At 46.4% G+C, this 17927-nt stretch overlaps 1 protein-coding gene across 4 annotated transcripts in view; it reads right to left on the bottom strand.

Moving 5' to 3' along the window:
- The window catches only part of upf2 (UPF2 regulator of nonsense mediated mRNA decay), a 73077-nt gene that overhangs the window by 35207 nt on the left and 19943 nt on the right, over positions 1-17927 (bottom strand). For all 4 annotated transcript variants that reach the window (XM_078419472.1, XM_078419469.1, XM_078419470.1 and 1 more), the window contains exons 8-15: positions 16488-16658; positions 13135-13238; positions 12615-12700; positions 7076-7184; positions 5090-5203; positions 4756-4872; positions 3065-3250; positions 38-241 (exon numbers count right to left, since the gene is read on the bottom strand). In XM_078419472.1, coding sequence (XP_078275598.1) covers positions 38-241; positions 3065-3250; positions 4756-4872; positions 5090-5203; positions 7076-7184; positions 12615-12700; positions 13135-13238; positions 16488-16658 — 1091 coding nt within the window. The remainder of the gene's footprint in view (positions 1-37; positions 242-3064; positions 3251-4755; positions 4873-5089; positions 5204-7075; positions 7185-12614; positions 12701-13134; positions 13239-16487; positions 16659-17927) is intronic.

Here is a 17927-nt window from a genome sequence, read left to right as displayed (position 1 = left end):
AAGGACATTGTTTAATATTTAGACAGCATGTGATCACCTCCATTCCAAGACGGATATCTTCCAGCACTCCATCAACAACGTGTATTCCCACATCTTCCTGGTACGGCACCAGTCCCGCCAGCAGGTTTGCAACACAGTGAATACTGTTGTATTTTACATTCCAGATGTTGATCATGCAGTTAATCACATATTCCTTCACCTCCGGATCGTGCCATGCCAGTTTTCTCATCTGTCTCAACACCTTTAATGTAAAAGTTTCGTTAGGTGTATTTATAAAATAAAAATTATTTTCCACACTTCATTTGCATTAATTACCATCGGCATAGAAAGAGAAGAATCATTGTGTCGCACACACGGACACGGGCCCTCAGGCCCAACAAGCCACACTAGTTCCGTGTTATCCCACTTTCTCATACGCTCCCTACACACTAGGAGCAATTTATAGAGGGCCAATTAACCTACAAAGCCACACGTCTTTGGAGTGTGGGAGGAAACCGGAGCACCCGGAGGGAACCCACGCGGTCACAGGGGGAACATAGAAAAACAGGTACAGTGGTAGGCCATTTGGCCCTTCAAGTCAGCAACACTGTTCAATATGATCATGGATGATCATCTAAAATGAGTACCCCTTCCTGCTTTCTCCCCATATCCCTTGATTTCTTTAGCCCCAAGAGCCAAATCTAACTCTCTCTTGAAAACATCCAGTGAATTGACCTCCACTGCCTTCTGTGGCAGAGAATTCCACAGATTCACAACTCTCTGGGTGAAAAAGTGTTTCCTCATCTCAGTCCTAAATGGCCTACTTCTCATTCTTAAACTGTGACCCCTAGTTCTGGACAATCCCCAACATCGGGATCATTTTTCCTGTATCTAACCTGTCCAAACCTTTAAGAATTTTGTATGTTTCTATAAGATCCCCTCTCATCCTTCTAAATTCCAGTGAATACAAGCCCAGTCGACCCATTCTTTCATCACATGTCAGTCCCGCCATCCCTGGAATTAACCTGGTGAACCTACGCTGCACTCCCTCAATAGCAATAATGTCCTTCCTCAAATTAGAAGACCAAAACTGCACACAATACTCCAGGTGCGGTCTCACCAGGGCCCTGTACAACTGCACTAGGACCTCTTTGCTCCTAAACTCAAATCCTCTCGCAATGAAGGCCAACATGCCATTAGCTTTCTTCACTGCCTGCTTTACCTGCATGCTTACTTTTAGTGACTGATGTACAAGCACACCCAGGTCTTGTTGCACTTCCCATTTTCCTAATCTGACACCATTCAGATAATAATCTGCCTTTCTGTTCTTGCCACCAAAGTGGATAACCTCACATTTATCCACATTATACTGCATCTGCCATGTATCTGCCCACTCACCCAACCTATCCAAGTCACCCTGCAGCCTCATAGCATCCTCATCTCAGCTCACACTGCCACCCAGCTTTGTGTCATCCGCAAACTTGGAGGTATCACATTTAATTCCATCGCCTAAATCGTTAATATATATTGTAATCAACTGGGGTCCCAGCACCGAGCCTTGTGGCACCCCACTAGTCATTGCCTGCCATTCTGAAAAGGACCCATTAATTCCCACTCTTTGCTTCCTGTCTGCCAACCAGTTCTCTATCCATGTCAATACCCGACCCCCAATATTGTGTGCTCTAATTTTGCACACAAATCTCTTGTGTGGGACCTTGTCAGAGGCTTTTTGAAAGTCCAGATATATCACATCTACTTATCCCTTATCCATTCTACTTGTCACATCCTCAAAAAAATTCCAGAAGATTAGTCAAGCATGATTTCCCCTTCATAAATCCATGCTGACTTGGAGCGATCCTGTCACAGCTTTCCAAATGCGCTGCTATAACATCTTTAACAATCAACTCCAGCACCTGATGTAAGGCAACCCTGCTGGCTCGAGGGTCCGAATGGCCTACTCCTGCACCTATTTGTCTGTAAGGCAATCTGAATATAAGGCAAATTATAAGCGGGTCTATAATTCCCCGTTTTCTCTCTCCCTCTTTTCTTTAAAAATGTGGTTACATTGTCTACCCTCCAGTCCACAGAACTCCAGTCCAACGTGCAAAGAACATGCAGACTCCTCACGCAGAGAGCTCCCGAGGTCAGGATGGAACCCAGGCCCCTGGTGCTTTGAGGTAGCAGCTACACCCGCTGCACCACAGGTGCTTGCACCCAGGTCGATCGAGCAGAAATATTCTTCTGGCAAAAACCTCCTTCAGAAGAGCAGTACCATTTTCTTCAAATGATCATCTAACTGATTGCTCTTGAGTTCATGTCTCATCTCATCGGTACACATGACAATAAACTAAACTGAACACGTCCACACACTATGTATATGCAGATGCTCCCCGACTAACGATATTTAGACTTTACAACGATGCAAAGGCTGGGCAATGGTGGCGACCCGCAGCTCGCTTCCACCCACGTGATCAGGTGTATCAAATGCAGTTCCACATAGAATATTCTCGATTTGCGATGGGTTTATCGTAACGTAGCCCCATTGTAAGTTGAGGAGTATATATAAAAATATATATATACATATATATATATACATATATATATGTATATATATATATTTTTATATATATACTTAACTTACACACATTTTTTTTATTCACAAAATGCTGGAGTAACTCAGCAGGTCAGGCAGCATCTCGGGAGAGAAGGAATGGGTGACGTTTCGGGTCGAGACCCTTCTTCAGACTGACACACATATATGCCACACACACATATACCACACACACACACATATACATATATATGTATATACTCACACATACACACATAATATTTTCGGTTTGCGATGGGTTTATCGTAACGTAACCCCATTGTGAGTTGAGGAGTATATATAAAAAAATATATATACACACACACACATACATACATATATATATATATATATATATATATATATATGTATATACTCACACATACACACACACACACACGCATACACACTTGTATATGTGCATGTGGGCGTGTGCGTATGTGGGGGCGTGAAGGAGAGTGAACGATTCATTTGATAAACAAGCCATGAACGTACCTTTTCCGTGGTGACCTTGGACAGGTCCTTGTACAGGAGTTTGCGGACGTACTCTTGGAGGGGAGGCCGCTTCTTCCTGATGGTTTTCTCGACGGGGGGAGGGTTACAGTAGTAATAAGCGTTCTCCACCATGGTGACGTAGCGGCCGTCCAGGTGCATCGCCTGCTTCTTGCGCATCATTTGCTCCTGACGAGACCACACCAAAGGGCTCAGCGTCATTAGCAGTCAAAGGTTTTTTAAAAAGCTACTTAATTTACCCCAATAAAAGGAATACTTAAGCAAATCTCGTCAACACCCAATGTGTGGCAAGCACATAGGTGAGGATGTTCACAGGTTCTAAGTCAGCTTGGTGACCAAGTCAAATCTAAAGCTTGGAGACACACAGAAACTGGAGGATGCTGGAATCTTGAACTAGACACAAAGTGCTCAACGGGTCAGGCAGCATCTGTGGAGGGAATACTCGAACAGTGTTTCGGGTCGGGAGAGCTGGTAAAGATCACAAAATCATGAGATAGGAGCAGAACGAGGCCATTCGGCCCATCAAGTCTACTCCGCCATTCAATCAAGGCTGGACTATCTCTCCCTCTCAACCCCATTCTCCTGCCTTCTCCCCGTAACCCCTCACACCCTTCCACACTGAACAGTGCACTACATCTGCAGTCAGCCAGCGCCTATTTTCCAACAGTTGCTGCTAGCAAACTTGAACATCTACAACATACAACAGAATGTTGTATGTAGGTATGTAGGTTAATTGGCTGGGTAAATGTTTTAAAAAAATTGTCCCTAGTGGGTGTAGGATAGTGTTAATGTACGGGGATCGCTGGGCGGCACGGACTTGGTGGGCCGAAAAGGCCTGTTTCCGGCTGTATATATATGATATATGATATGATATGATAATGATGCAGGTCAGAATCTAGGTAGCACACAATAGCTGTCAATGTGGAACCATTCCCTGCACACCTGTGCCACATTTATAGTAGAAAGGCAGCTCGCTTCTGGATCTGGCCAAGCACAAACCATGCCATTCATAGCGTGCAAAGCAAAGGCAAACGCAAAAATAGTAGACACAGAGTGCTGGAGTAACTCAGCGAGTCAGGCAGCATCTCTGGAGAACATGGATAGGTGACGTTTCACAGAGTGCTGGAGTAACTCAGCGGGTCAGGCAGCATCTGTGGGGAACATGGATAGGTGACGTTTCACAGAGTGCTGGAGTAACTCAGCAGGTCAGGCAGCATCTCTGCAGGACATGGATAGGTGACCTTATGGGTCAAGACCTTACTTCAGGGTGATGGAGCAGGAAGCTGGAAAAGAGAGGTGGGGTGAGACAAGATGAGTGATAGGTGGATACAGGTGAGGCAGGGGGTTTGAATGGCAGATGGGTGGAGTATCTTTGTCCTGCCCCGACCTCTCTTCCAGCTTTCTCCCTCTTGCTCCAATCAGTCTGGAGAAGGCTCAGACGAAACGTCACCTATCCATTTCTTCAGAAACACTGCTTGGCCTTTGGGCTTTAAAGATACAGTGTGGAAACAAGTCATTGGGCCCACTAGCGATCAGCATCGCCACTGCTGCACCACTGTGCAGCCTGCTAAGCTGCTCCAGCACTTTGTGTCCTGTTTTACAAACCGGCATCTGCAGTTCTTTGCATCTCCGTTTTACAAAACAATTGTATACTTTGGATGTACATATCTTACCAAAAGAACGCTTGTCCTCAAATGGGATTCAGGTGATCGGAACAGAAAGCGACCAGCTGTTTCCAAGAGGGTGCAGGCCATTTCAATGTGATGGTGAGAAAAGTCAGCCAAGAGCATCTGTATGTAAGAAAGAATGTTACAAAATGTTTCTGCTTACAAAAGTGTAGATGGAGTCAATGGTGGGGAGTGTGGTGTGTGTGATGAGCTGGGCTACATCGACAACCCTCTGCAATTTCTTGCAGTCTTGCAGAGTTGTAGATGTCGCCCAGTCCATTCATGGAACACTTACAGGTGTAATGCCAACATGCATGGATACAAGATATTGCAGACTGACCTTTAAGCAATGAAGCGTATCATTCTTTGAGAACATTTTAAACTTTGCCAGTTCCCCAATGAACCTCACAGTCTTGTTCTTAGTTTCAATATTGATCTGATCCTTCTTCCTGACCTGAATATAAGCAAATAAAATCCAAACGAATGAATATCAATCAAGTCAGTTAATCGATTATATTAATGTATATGTAGAGAAGGAATGGGTGACATTTCAGGTCGGGACCCTTTATCAGATCCTACGACCCAAAACATGACCAATTCCATTTCTCCAGAGATGCTGCCCGACCTGTAGAGTAACTCAGTATTTTGTGTCCATCTTCACTATAAACCAATATCTGCAGTTCATTCCTACATATTAATGTTTATGTTGTTTTTAGGCGCACACAACATATAAAAGTACACAGAGCGCTGGAGTAACTCAGCGGGTCAGGCAGCATCTGTGGAGAACATGGATAGGTGACATTTCAGAGTGCTGGAGTAACTCAGCGGGTCAGGCAGCATCTGTGGAGAACATGGATTGGTGACGTTTCATTTTGAGCCTCAACTTCAGGCCCGAATCGTCACCTATCCATGTTCTCCAGAGATGCTGTCTTTCCGCTGAGTTACTCCAGTTCTTTGTTTCTATATAAAGGTACAGCACAGGAACAGGTCCTTCGGCCCACAATGTCCGTGGCCAACATGATGCCAAGATAAACTACTCTCCTCTGCCTGCATAGCCATATCCCTCCATTCCCCGCATATCCACATGTCTCTTAAATGCCACTCTTGTATCTGCTTCCACCACCACCACCCCTGACCGTGTGTTCCAGACACCCACCGCCCTCTGGGTAAAAATATTTGCCCCCACAAAATCTCCTAGTGAGACCGCACCTGGAGTACTGTGTGCAGTTGTACAGGGCCCTAGTGAGACCGCACCTGGAGTACTGTGTGCAGTTTTGGTCTCCAAATTTGAGGAAGGATATTCTTGCTATTGAGGGCGTGCAGCGTAGGTTTACTAGGTTAATTCCCGGAATGGCGGGACTGTCATATGTTGAAAGACTGGAGCGACTAGGCTTGTATACACTGGAATTTAGAAGGATGAGAGGGGATCTTATTGAAACGTATAAGATTATTAAGGGTTTGGACACGTTAGAGGCAGGAAACATGTTCCCAATGTTGGGGGAGTCCAGAACAAGGGGCCACAGTTTAAGAATAAGGGGTAGGCCAGTTAGAACGGAGATGAGGAAAAACTTTTTCAGTCAGAGAGTTGTGAATCTGTGGAATTCTCTGCCTCAGAAGGCAGTGGAAGCCAATTCTCTGAATGCATTCAAGAGAGAGCTAGATAGAGCTCTTAAGGATAGCGGAGTCAGGGGGTATGGGGAGAAGGCAGGAACGGGGTACTGATTGAGAATGATCAGCCATGATCACATTGAATGGCGGTGCTGGCTCGAAGGGCCGAATGGCCTACTCCTGCACCTATTGTCTATTGTCTCCCTTAAACTTTGCAGCTCTCACCTTAAAGCTATGTTCTCTAGTCTTTGATATTTCCACCCTGGGGATAAAGATTCTGACTGTCTACCCTATCTATGTCACTCAATGGTCAGGTCTCCCCTCACCCTCTGCCGTTCCAGAGAAAACAATGCAAGTCTGTCCAATCTCTCCTGGTAGATTACACCCCCTAATCCATTGTGTAGGAAGGAACTGCAGATGCAGGTTTAACACCGAAGATAGGCACAAAATGGAGTAATTCAGCGGGTCAGGCAGCTACCCGAAGAAAAGGAATAGGTGACGCTACTGGTCAAGACCCTTCTTCCTTTTCTCCAGAGACAGTCTGAAGAAGGGTCTCAAACCAAAACCTCACCTATTTCTTTAACTCCAGAGATACTGCTTGACCCGCTGAGTTACTCCAGCATTTTGTTTCCACCTTCGAGAGAAATACTGATTCTGAAGTGGTTTCTTAAGATTATTTGAAATAGTAATCAATGTGAAGAACAAAATGTAGACGTACGTGGAATCTGAAGTCGCCTTTTAACATGGTACAGAGATCGTCTGCCACGTCACCCATACACGGATGAAGAGTGCCAACTAGACGGGCGTAAAACGGAAGCAGATCCAACCTGCAGGGGGACAAGTGGTGAATAATCAATGCGCATGAAGCATCTCGTGCTTTAACCGCAGGCTGATCTACCATGCATTCAAAACATCCGTTTCCAAAGCAATTAAGGAGGAGGAATTAGATTTTACTTATGGAACCTCTGGAAGAATAACAAGTTTGCATTGTCGTGTCAGGCAGATTTAATGTGTAAGAAAAAAACTTCAGATGCTGGTTAAAATCAAAGGTAGACACAAAATGCTGGAGTAACTCAGCGGGTCAGGCAGCATCTCGGGAGAGAAGGAATGGGCGACGTTTCGGGTCGAGACCCGAAACGTCGCCCATTCCTTCTCTCCCGAGATGCTGCCTGACCCACTGAGTTACTCCAGCATTTTGTGTCTACCTTCAGGCAGATTTAAACCAGCTCACCTAGTCCCTCCCTCAATACAAAGGCTGCCTACGTTGTAAGCGTTACAACACAAGGAGCTGCAGGAAATAAAACTATGAAATAAAGACACAAAGTGCAGGAGTAGCTCAGGTCAGTCTGACGAAGAGGCTCTTCGACCCAACCTGCCCACTATACCCCCATCCACACCAGTCCCACCACACAAGTTCATGAAATGAAACTCTTTGTGCTCCAGCAGTGAGCAGCATGACAGCTGGGTGAAACATTGCCTCAACACCTGCCACTAAGTGTAGACAAAATTATTCTTTTATAGACACATTGTTATTTAAAATCTTGCTTTGATTTCAAGCCAAGGAGTTCCTATTTCTCTTCATCAGCCTGCAAATCACAGTGCCATCAGTCTGAAGAAGGGTCTCGACCCACAAGAACACAAGAAAAAAGAACACCCGAATCGTCACCCATTCCTTCTCTCCCGAGATGCTGCCTGACCCGCTGAGTTACTCCAGCATTTTGTGCCTACCTTCGATTTAAACCAGCATCTGCAGTTGTTTTTCCTACACCTATCTGTAAACCTTAAGAAGGGCAGCACAGTGGCACAGCTGGTAGACCTGCTGCCTCACAGTGCCAGAGACCCAGGTTTTGTCCTGACTATGGGTGCGGGCTGTATTGAGTTTGCATGTTCTCCCTGTAATCGTGTGGTTATTCCGGTTTCCTCACACATCCCAAAGGCATGTGTTTTTTAGGTTGTGTTGGGTGGAACTGCAGATGCTGGTCCAAACTGACGACAGACACAACACGCTGGAGTAACTCAGCGGGTCAGGCAGCATCTCTGGAGAAAAGGAATAGGTGACGTTTCGGTTTGAGTCTCAACCCAAATCGTCCCCTGTGCATGTTCTCCAGAGATGCTGCCTGACCCGCTTAATCCTTTTGTATCAGTCTTCAGGTTTCAGTTCAGTTCAGTCTAGTTTATTGTCACGTGTACCGAGGTAAAGTGAAAAGCTTTTGTTGCGCGCTAACCAGCCAGCGGAAAGACAATACAAATGATTACAATCAAGGTTCGTAGGTTAATTGGCCCTCTGTAAATGGCCCCGAGTGTGTAGGGAGTGGATGAGAAAGTGGGTTAACAATCCTACAGAACTGGCCTTGGATCAACTTATAACTGTTCTGTCAATGGCACAGCTTTTACAAACTCACAATGGACAATGGTGTGATTCACCTATGTCAGCCACTGCAGCAGTGTCAGTCGGGAGACAAACAACTGGCCCCAAACAGCTTATGAACAGCATACAAAATGTCTGCTTGATGCGCCAAATTGTGGGCAGCACAATTTATTCAGCGTAGTTTAGTTTAGTTTAGGGTTATTATTGTCACGCGTACTGAGGTACAATGAAAACCTTTGTATTGCGTTCTATGCAATCAGATCAGATAACACAATACATAAATACAATCACGTTAAACTCAAGTACGATAGGGAGTGAGCAGAGGGTCCTTCCATAAGCTAGAGTCATGACCGGGGTGGTCCAGTCTTTGATTGCGTTGGCAGATGGAAGAGAAAAGACACAGAGTGCTGGAGTAACTCAGCGGGTCAGGCAGCATCTTTGGAGAACATGGATAGGTGATGTTTCGGGTTGGGACCCTTCTTGAGACTGATTGTAGTTGGGGAGGGTGGAGGAGAGAATCAAGTACAATCAGTCTGAAGAAGGGTCCTGACCCAAAACGTCATGTGCCTGTGTTCTCCACAGATGCTGCCTGAATTACTCCAACACTTTGTGTCTTTTTGTGGAAACCAAAATCCGCCGTTCATGGTGTCTGGTGTCAGGCAACTCACTCAGGTTAAAATAAAATTGTGTACATAATATATAATAATGAACATTATTGTTATTTTGTAAAACATAACTGAGTTCCACAGATGGATTTGCAATTTTCTGTAAAAAGGCTTTATTCCTTCTGTGGTCATAAAACGTGCTTCTGCTAATGAGCAGACGTTGATGGTCCTGAACACAACTTTGGCAGTGTTCAGTCACTCTGGCACCACTGGAATGGTAAACTACATCCTGAAGAACTCGTGCAACCAAATAAACAATTCCAACTTCGTATCAAAAGCAGATTATTTTTGATTAGAGATGCAGCATGGAAACAGGCCCAACACCTGTCCCTTTACCTCCCCACTTGACTCCATCCAAGCACCCAAACAGTCTTTCCAGGTGAGGCAGAGGTTCACCTGCACATCCTCCAACCTCATCTACTGTTTCCTCTGTTCCAGGTGTCAACTTCTCTACATCGGCGATACCAAGCGCAGGCTCGGCGATCGTTTTGCTGAACACCTCCGCTCAGTCCGTCTTAGCCACCCTGATCTCCCGGTGGCTCAGCACTTCAACTCCCCCTCCCATTCCCAATCTGACCTTTCTGTCCTGGGCCTCCTCCATTGCCAGAGTGAGGCCCAGCGCAAATTGGAGGAACAGCACCTCATATTTCGCTTGGGCCGCTCACACCCCAGCGGTATCAACATTGACTTCCCTAACTTCAGCTAGTCCCTGCTTTCCCTCTCTATCCCCCTCCCTCCCCTTCCCAGTTCACCCACTAGTCTTCCTGTCTAGGACTACATCCTATCTTTGTCCCGCCCTCTCCCCTGACATCAGTCTGAAGAAGGGTCTCGACCCGAAACGTCACCCATTCCTTCTCTCCAGAGATGCTGCCCGACCCGCTGAGTTACTCCAGCATTCTGTGCCTTCCTTCGGCCCACCAAGTCCATGCCGACCAGCGATCACCTGTTGACTAGTTCGATGTTATCCCACTTACCCATCCATTCCCCTATACACCAGGAGCAATTTACAGAGGGCTAATTAACCTCCAAACCCACATGTCTTTGGGATATGGGAGGAAACCAGAGCACCGTGAGAAAACCCCACAAAGTTACAGAGAGAATGTGCAAACTCTGTACAGACAGCACACGTAGTCAGTGAACGATAATCTGGAAAAGTTACTCTCACCACCAGTGCTACTTTTCTTTCCAAATTTATTTAATTAAATGTACTTTCCCAGATGCCCAGATGTGAATTAAACCTTTGTTTCAGGATCATAGATCAAATTTGTCCAGGAACTTAAACATTATACTTCTGTAGAGGTTAATGGGAGATGTTTTGGCTGAGATTCAAGCCTGGTCACCTCGATGGTGAGTGAGAATCCATCCGTCAGTCACCATGGCTCAGATTTGTAAGTGATTTTTGGAAATGTAGGCACAAGGAAATGCAGATGCTGCAGTTACAAAAAGAAAAGACACAAGGCGCTGGAGTAGCTCAGCGGGTCAGGCAGCATCTCTGGAGAACATGGACAAGTTACTTTTCAGGTTGGGACTTTTCCTCATTGTCAGAAGGGCCCTGACCCAAAACGTCACCTTTAGGCTTTATAGATACAGCGCAGAAACACGCCCTTCAGTCTTCCGAGCCGTACAAACATTAACCTACAAACCTGCACGTCTTTGGAGTGTGGGAGGAAAGCGGAGCACCCGGAGGAAACCCACGCGATCGCAGGGAGAACGTGCAAGCTGGGTTTCCTGGGTTTCTCCCGGGAGCTCTGCTTTCCTCCCACACTCCGAAGACGTGCATGTTTGTAGGCTGATTGACTTCTGTAAACAATCTCTAGTGCTCGTGTAAGGGGTGATCGCTGGTCGGCACGGACTCAGTGAGCCGAAAGGCCTGTTTCCACGATGTATCTCCAAACTAAACGATCCCGGTCGAGTCTGAAGAAGGGTTCGACCCAAAACGTCGCTAATTCTCTTTTCTCCAGAGATGCTGCCTGATCCTCTGAATTACTCCAACACTTTGTGTCTGTTTTGAATACCCCGATATTTTATTATAAGTAGAGCTCTCATTGTTTGTACGTGATATTAAATTCCATATAGAATTTTTTTTAAAAATAGGAGTGCATAAAATGAACTGGATAGCGTAGAGATTTCAGAGCAAAAGATGGGGCCTTGTGCTCCTGTAACCTAATACCACTGATTTCAGTTAAATCAATTGACTTTAGACACATTATAACCGCCAGTGATAAAATTATAAAACACAAAGTTGTCCATTTTTATGATTTCTTTTGAAAATAAACTCAAATCAGAACTGTCATACAGCACGAAAACAGGCCCTGTGGCCCAACTTATAAATGCCAACAAAGATGTCCCATTTATTCTTGTTCCATTGGCCCATATCCCCCCCCCCTCCCAAGTCTTTCCTGTCCACTTATGGAGTCAGGCGTCTTCGATATGTTAAATCGCTTTGGCTGGGAGTCGTTGGAGTCAAGACGCACTAAAGCCCACTTATGTACTGTCTACAAAGAGACTCATGGCATCAGCCCCAGTAACATATCTCACTTCATTCAATCCAATACCCAGAAATTCACAAGGCAGTCCTCAGGTCACTTCATTTATACTAGAATTAGAGCAAACAAACATATCCGCCTACAGTCACTGTATCCGTGGACTGTCCCAGAGTGGAACATCCTTCCCGACACCACCAGGTGTGCACCAACTGTGTCACTCTTCAAGTCACAGCTCGACAACTTGGACATGGATCATCTCACCGAACTTGCCCACATAAACATCTAAATAACCCTTTTGCAACCGGTACCCACGCGAGCGGAACCTGCACCAGATAGTCCAGTTGTGCTGTAGAAAGCAGAAAAGCATGGGCAAATGGGTATACACAAAATGCTGGAGTGACTCAGCGGGGACAGGCAACAACTCTCGAGAGATGCTGCCTGTCCCGCTGAGTTACTCCAGCATTTTGTGTGTATCTTCGGTGTAAACCAGCATCTGCAGTTGGGCAAATGGGTGGGACATCTTGGTCGGCATGGGCCAAAGGGCCTGTTTCCACGCCATACGATGTTGTTAATAATTAGAATTGCTGACCAATTCCCCCTGTGTGTGTGAGCCGTTAGTGGTGGAAGGAGCGGCCAAGCTGCCATCTCAGTGCTGCCCACACTGGTTTGAGATGTGTTCCTCTCTGCAGTGCCAACATGCCAGGTTGAGAAAGAGTGTGACCACATTATTCCACCAACCTCTGCCTGGGTACAGTGAACAGTGCCCGGACCAGCTTCCTCCGATTTGCCTTCGTGTTCATGTTCATGCAGAAATCCATTGCAGCCTAGGTGAAAGAATTAGAAGTTATTGTTGATTCAAGAGCTTTTCAATTGGAGGACAAAGGATACATTTAGTTACAGCTAGTCACAGTATAGTGTATTGTCACGTGTGTCGAGGTACAGTGAGAAGCTATCCAGTCAGCAGAAAGACAACACATGATCACAATCTAGCCATTTACAAGTCAAAGCCCAATTATAGATAGTCCGAGGGTCGGCAATGAGGTAAATGGGAGATCAGGACTGCTCTCTAGCTGGTTATCATTGCCTGGTAACAGCTATCCTATTTAGGGAATATAGAACCATTGAACTATAAAGAACGAGTGAATGGAATGGAATACGTTATTGTCACATGTGACAAGGCACCGTGAAATTCTTCGCTGGAAATTCGTTGGAAGACGCATTGACATAGAGGGCAGCAGGTTCACATGCCGGGACTGACCTTGTCTATCAGGTCACGGTTGACACAGTTTGGGAGCTGCTGCAGGAAGGCATCGACGATGAGCTTCAGGTGGGACCCTGTGCTGGTTTCCTCTTCTTCTTGCTCTGCAATGCAATCACCAACATTCAGTCAGAAGGTAAAGGCATTTACACTTTTGACAGTCAGATAAGTTCTCAAGTTCTAAGAGCAGAATTAGACCATTCGGCCCATCAGGTCTACTCTGGCATTCAAGCATAGCCGATCTATCTTTCCATCCCAATCCCTTCTCCCCATAACCCTTGACACCCGTACTAATCAAGAATCTGTGGAAACAGGCCCTTCGGCCCACCGAGTCCGTGCTGACCAGCGGTCCCCCCGTACACTACGTCTACCCTACACACTCGGGACAATTTACAGAAGCCAATGAACCTACAAACCTGCACGTCTTCGGAGTGCGGAGCACCCGGAGAAAACCCACGCAGGTCACGGGGAGAAGGTACAAACTCCGTACAGACGGCGCCCGTAGTTGGGATTGAACCCGGGTCTCTGGCGTAGTAAGGCAACTGCTCCACCTCTGCGCCACACCTGGTAGGTCACTACCTCACAGCGCCAGAGATCCGGGTTTGATCCGGATCTCCGTGGCTTTATGGAATCTGTGACCATGACTTTTGTCCGGGTGCTCCGGTTTCCTCCCACATCCCCGATATGTGCAGGTCGATAGGTTATTTGACCACAATAAATTACCACTGGTGTGTAGGAGAGTGATGGAATTTTTGGGGATTGGTTCTCCCACTCACTTAAGAGAACGTGGGGAGATTTAGCAATGGGATTAATAGGTGATTAGTGTCAAATCGGGTGGGTGCGGATACGATGGGTGGAAAGGCCCATCCCGTGAGGGATCTCTCTACAACAAATGCTGATTTGGGACATTTTGGTCACCATGTTGTGGGAAAGGCGTCGTTAAGCTGGAAAAGGTACAGAAAAAAATTACCAGGAAGTTGCCATGACACGGGGGGCCTGAGCTGCAGGGAGAGGTTAGGCAGGCTAGGACTTTATTCCTTGAAGCACAGGAGGACGAGGAGTGGTCTTATACAAAATCATGAGAGGAATAGATTGGGTAAACACAGAGTCTCTTGCCTAGAGTTGTGGAATTGAGAACACCGGGTTTAAGGTGGGGGGGGGGGAAAGATTCAATAGGAACCTGAGAGATAACTTTTTTGTTTACACAAAGAGTGGTAGGTGTAAGGAACAAGCTGCAAGTTGGGCCAAAAGACCTGTTTCCACGCTGTATGACTATGATTATCTCCCAATAACTTTGTAGAAACATGGAACTGCAGATGCTGGTTTACAAAGGATGACACAAAGTGCTGGAGTAACTCACCAGGTCAGGCAGCATCTGTGGAGAACATGGATAGGTGACATTTCACAGAGTGCTGGAGTAACTCAGCGGGTCAGGCAGCATCTCTGGAGGTCTTTGAGAGGTGAGGTTTCGGGTGGGACCTGAGATTGTAGGATTATCAAACATGCTTTCGAATTCCCGTCACTCCCTTACGATTGCCCTCACTCTAACCCCCTGCATTCCTGAACTCTGCAAGTCATCTTTGCCTCGATCAGCCGCACTAATACTCTCTCCATCTCTGGACCACTGCACAGCATTTTTAATTTTTTTTTTACAATAGGTGCAGGAGGAGGCCATTCGGCCCTTCAAGCCAGCACCATCATGGCTGATCATTCTCAATCATTTGCTGTCCACCCCCCTCCCCTGCCCCGCCCCCTCACCCCTCCACTCTACCTCTCTTTCCTTCCTCGATCGGTTTCTTTCAATGAACATTTCCTACACGGGCCTGATGTTAAATTGTGCTTCCTAGTCTTCCCAATGAAATGCCCTGAGACATTGAACTGCATTGAGCAGCTGCACTACAACAAGCTGCAGCTGCAGTTTCAAGGAGTGGCTATGGGTGTTCCCGCATTCTTTAGAACCAGACCGACAAGCCCAGTCAACGCACCTGCATCCAGCCAGATATCGCCCAGCCACTTCCACCACTAATTGGTTAGCAGAGTGCCTCATTACAAGTACCCTTTACTTAGGGTAAGTGTTCAAACCCAGATAGTGAAGGTTTGGCCACAGAAGTTCACCAGAGCATCTAAAGTTGTTAGGCCACTTGGCTAAGACGAGTGGACTAATAATAATAAACTACATTTTCAGACACGGGCTTATATGGTTACATAGACAGTAGAAAAATTGAATGTACAAACAAGGAACTGCAGATGCTGGTTAATGCACAGAAGGACTCAAAGTGCTGGAGTGACTCAGCGGGTCAGGCAGCATCTCTGGAGAACATGGACAGGTGACGTTTTACAGAGTGCTGGAGTAACTCAGCGGGTCAGGCAGCATCTCTGGAGAACATGGATAGGTGATGTTTTGGGTCAGGTCCCTTATAGTAACTTCCTCAATTACCTCCTGTGGCAGTTTGTTCCATACACCCAGCACGTGTGAAAATGTTGCCCTTCGGGTTCCCGTTAAATGTTGTCCCTCTCACTTAAACATTCATCCTTTACCACATCCCAGGGATGAGTGGTTTACATGATGAGTGTTTGTCGGCACTGGGCCTGTACTCGCTGGAGTTTAGAAGAATGAGGGGGGACCTCATTGAAACATACCGTATAGTAAAAGGCTTGTATAGAGTGGATGTGGAGAGGATGTTTCCACTGGTGGGAGAGTCTAGAACTAGAGGTCATAGCCTCAGAATTAAAGGACGTTCCTTTAGGAAGGAGATGGGAGGGAATCCTTTCAGTGAGAGGGTGGTGAATCAGTGGAATTCTTTGCCACAGAAGGAGGCCAAGTCAGTGGATATTTTTAAAGCAGAGATAGATTCTTGGTTAGTGCGGGTGTCAGGGGTTATGGGGAGAAGGCAGGGCATGGGGTTAGGAGGGAGAGATAGATCAGCCATGGTGGTGCAGACTTGATGGGCCGAATAGCCTAATTCTTCTCCTATCACTTATAAACTTGGTCAAGCCAGACAACATGCAAATATTCTATTTTGTTGCTCCATCTTCCATGTGAGCATGAACTTACCATTTGGAACATTACAGTATCTTATTCTGTCTGCTTGTCCTTTAAAGGACGGTCTGGTGTGAAACTTATTGGAAGCTCTCCATCCAACAAAATGAATAAAACATAAAGGCTGCCCCCACCCCCAAAAAAACAATTATGAAGCGTAAAATTACACCCGAAGCAAGCATGGGGACTTTCTTCCAAGCTTTCTTTGCCAACAAAGGGCCCTTCATCCTGCAGACAAGGGAACCATCAAATGCCAAAGACAAAGCATGCAAGGGTGTAATAGCAGGCTGTACACATTAAAACATAATGTTACCGTGTTCATCCAGAAGCTTTTGGTTAGGATCCTCTGTTTCATCTGCTACTTCTTCTTCTCCGATTATGTCATCATTAATATCCAAGGTCTCCAGTTCCAGCTCCAGCTCCTCTGTGGCGGCCAACTCTTTGGAGTCTTTCGCATCCTTCAAATCTTTCGCCTCCTTAGAATCTGTGTCAAGAGGTTTGCACATCAATAACCGGGGGATTTATAAAAGGGTGGTGGCGGAGGCAGATACGATAGTTGCATTTAAGAGGGTTTAAGATAGGCGCATGGATATGCAGGGAATGGAGGGATATGGATCACGTGCAGGCACAGGAGATTAGTTTAACTTGGCATCATGTTCATTGTGGGCCGAAGGGCCTGTTCCTGTGCTGTAGGAAAAAAAACTGCAGATGCTGGTTAAAATCGAAGGTAGACACAAAATGCTGGAGTAACTCAGCGGGTCATGCAGCATCTCTGGAGAGATGAAATGGGTGACGTTTCGACCCGAACGTCACCCATTCCTTCTCTCCCGGGATGCTGCCTGACCCGCTGAGTTACTCCATCATTTTGTGTTTACCTTCCTGTGCTGCACTGTTCTGTGTTCTATATATAGTCAAAGCTGTACTTAGTTATTCTCAAAGGCTATTGCAACTTAATAATTAACTGCTTCCCTTTCGCATTGCCTGACAACAGACAACATGTGGCACACCAGCAAGCTACTTTTCTCCTCCATTCACCTCTCCAGTGTGCATGCAGGTTAACCAGCTGGTGTTTAGGGTTGCCAACTTCCTCACTCCCAAATACGGGACAACGGGTGACGTCACCATCCCGCGCCCCACGTGACCTCACCCAGCCAGCGGCCACGTGCTCCCGGCCCGGGCTGCCGCCATTGGTGGAGCGGGAGCACGTGGCCGCTGGCTGGGTGAGGTCACGTGGGGCGCGGGACGGTGATGTCACCCATTGTCCCGTATTTGGGAGTGAGGAAGTTGGCAACCCTACTAATACGGGACAAGAGCGGTCCCGTACGGGACAAACTAATTTAGCCCAAAATTCGGGATGTCCCGGCTAATACGGGATGGTTGGCAACACTAGTGGTGTTGAAGCCAAGCTAAATGTACTCGACACACGTCATTTACCTATACACTAGCTATTGGTATTGATATTGCTATTGGTGCTAGCGAAAACACATTAAGGTTGGTGTATTTTGCTTTTCATCTATTTATTCCTATAAAATTCTTTCACAAGAGATCTTACTCCCAGTTCTCAGTAAGACAATGTACAGTGTGCAAATTAATTTGACTCGTCTTCAAATATTGAAATGTTGGGCATTGCAGCGGTAGAGCCACTGCCTTACAGCGCCAGACATCCGGGCTCAACCCTGATCCCGGGCGCTGTCTGTGTAGGACTTGCACATTCTCCCCGTGACCACGTGGGTTTCCTCCGGTTTCCTCATAC

Source organism: Rhinoraja longicauda, chromosome 23 (assembly GCF_053455715.1).
Source record: "Rhinoraja longicauda isolate Sanriku21f chromosome 23, sRhiLon1.1, whole genome shotgun sequence".
Taxonomy (NCBI): Eukaryota; Metazoa; Chordata; class Chondrichthyes; order Rajiformes; family Arhynchobatidae; genus Rhinoraja; species Rhinoraja longicauda.
The sequence above is the reverse complement of the archived record's forward strand: the minus strand, read 5'-3'. Positions and strand labels throughout refer to the sequence as shown.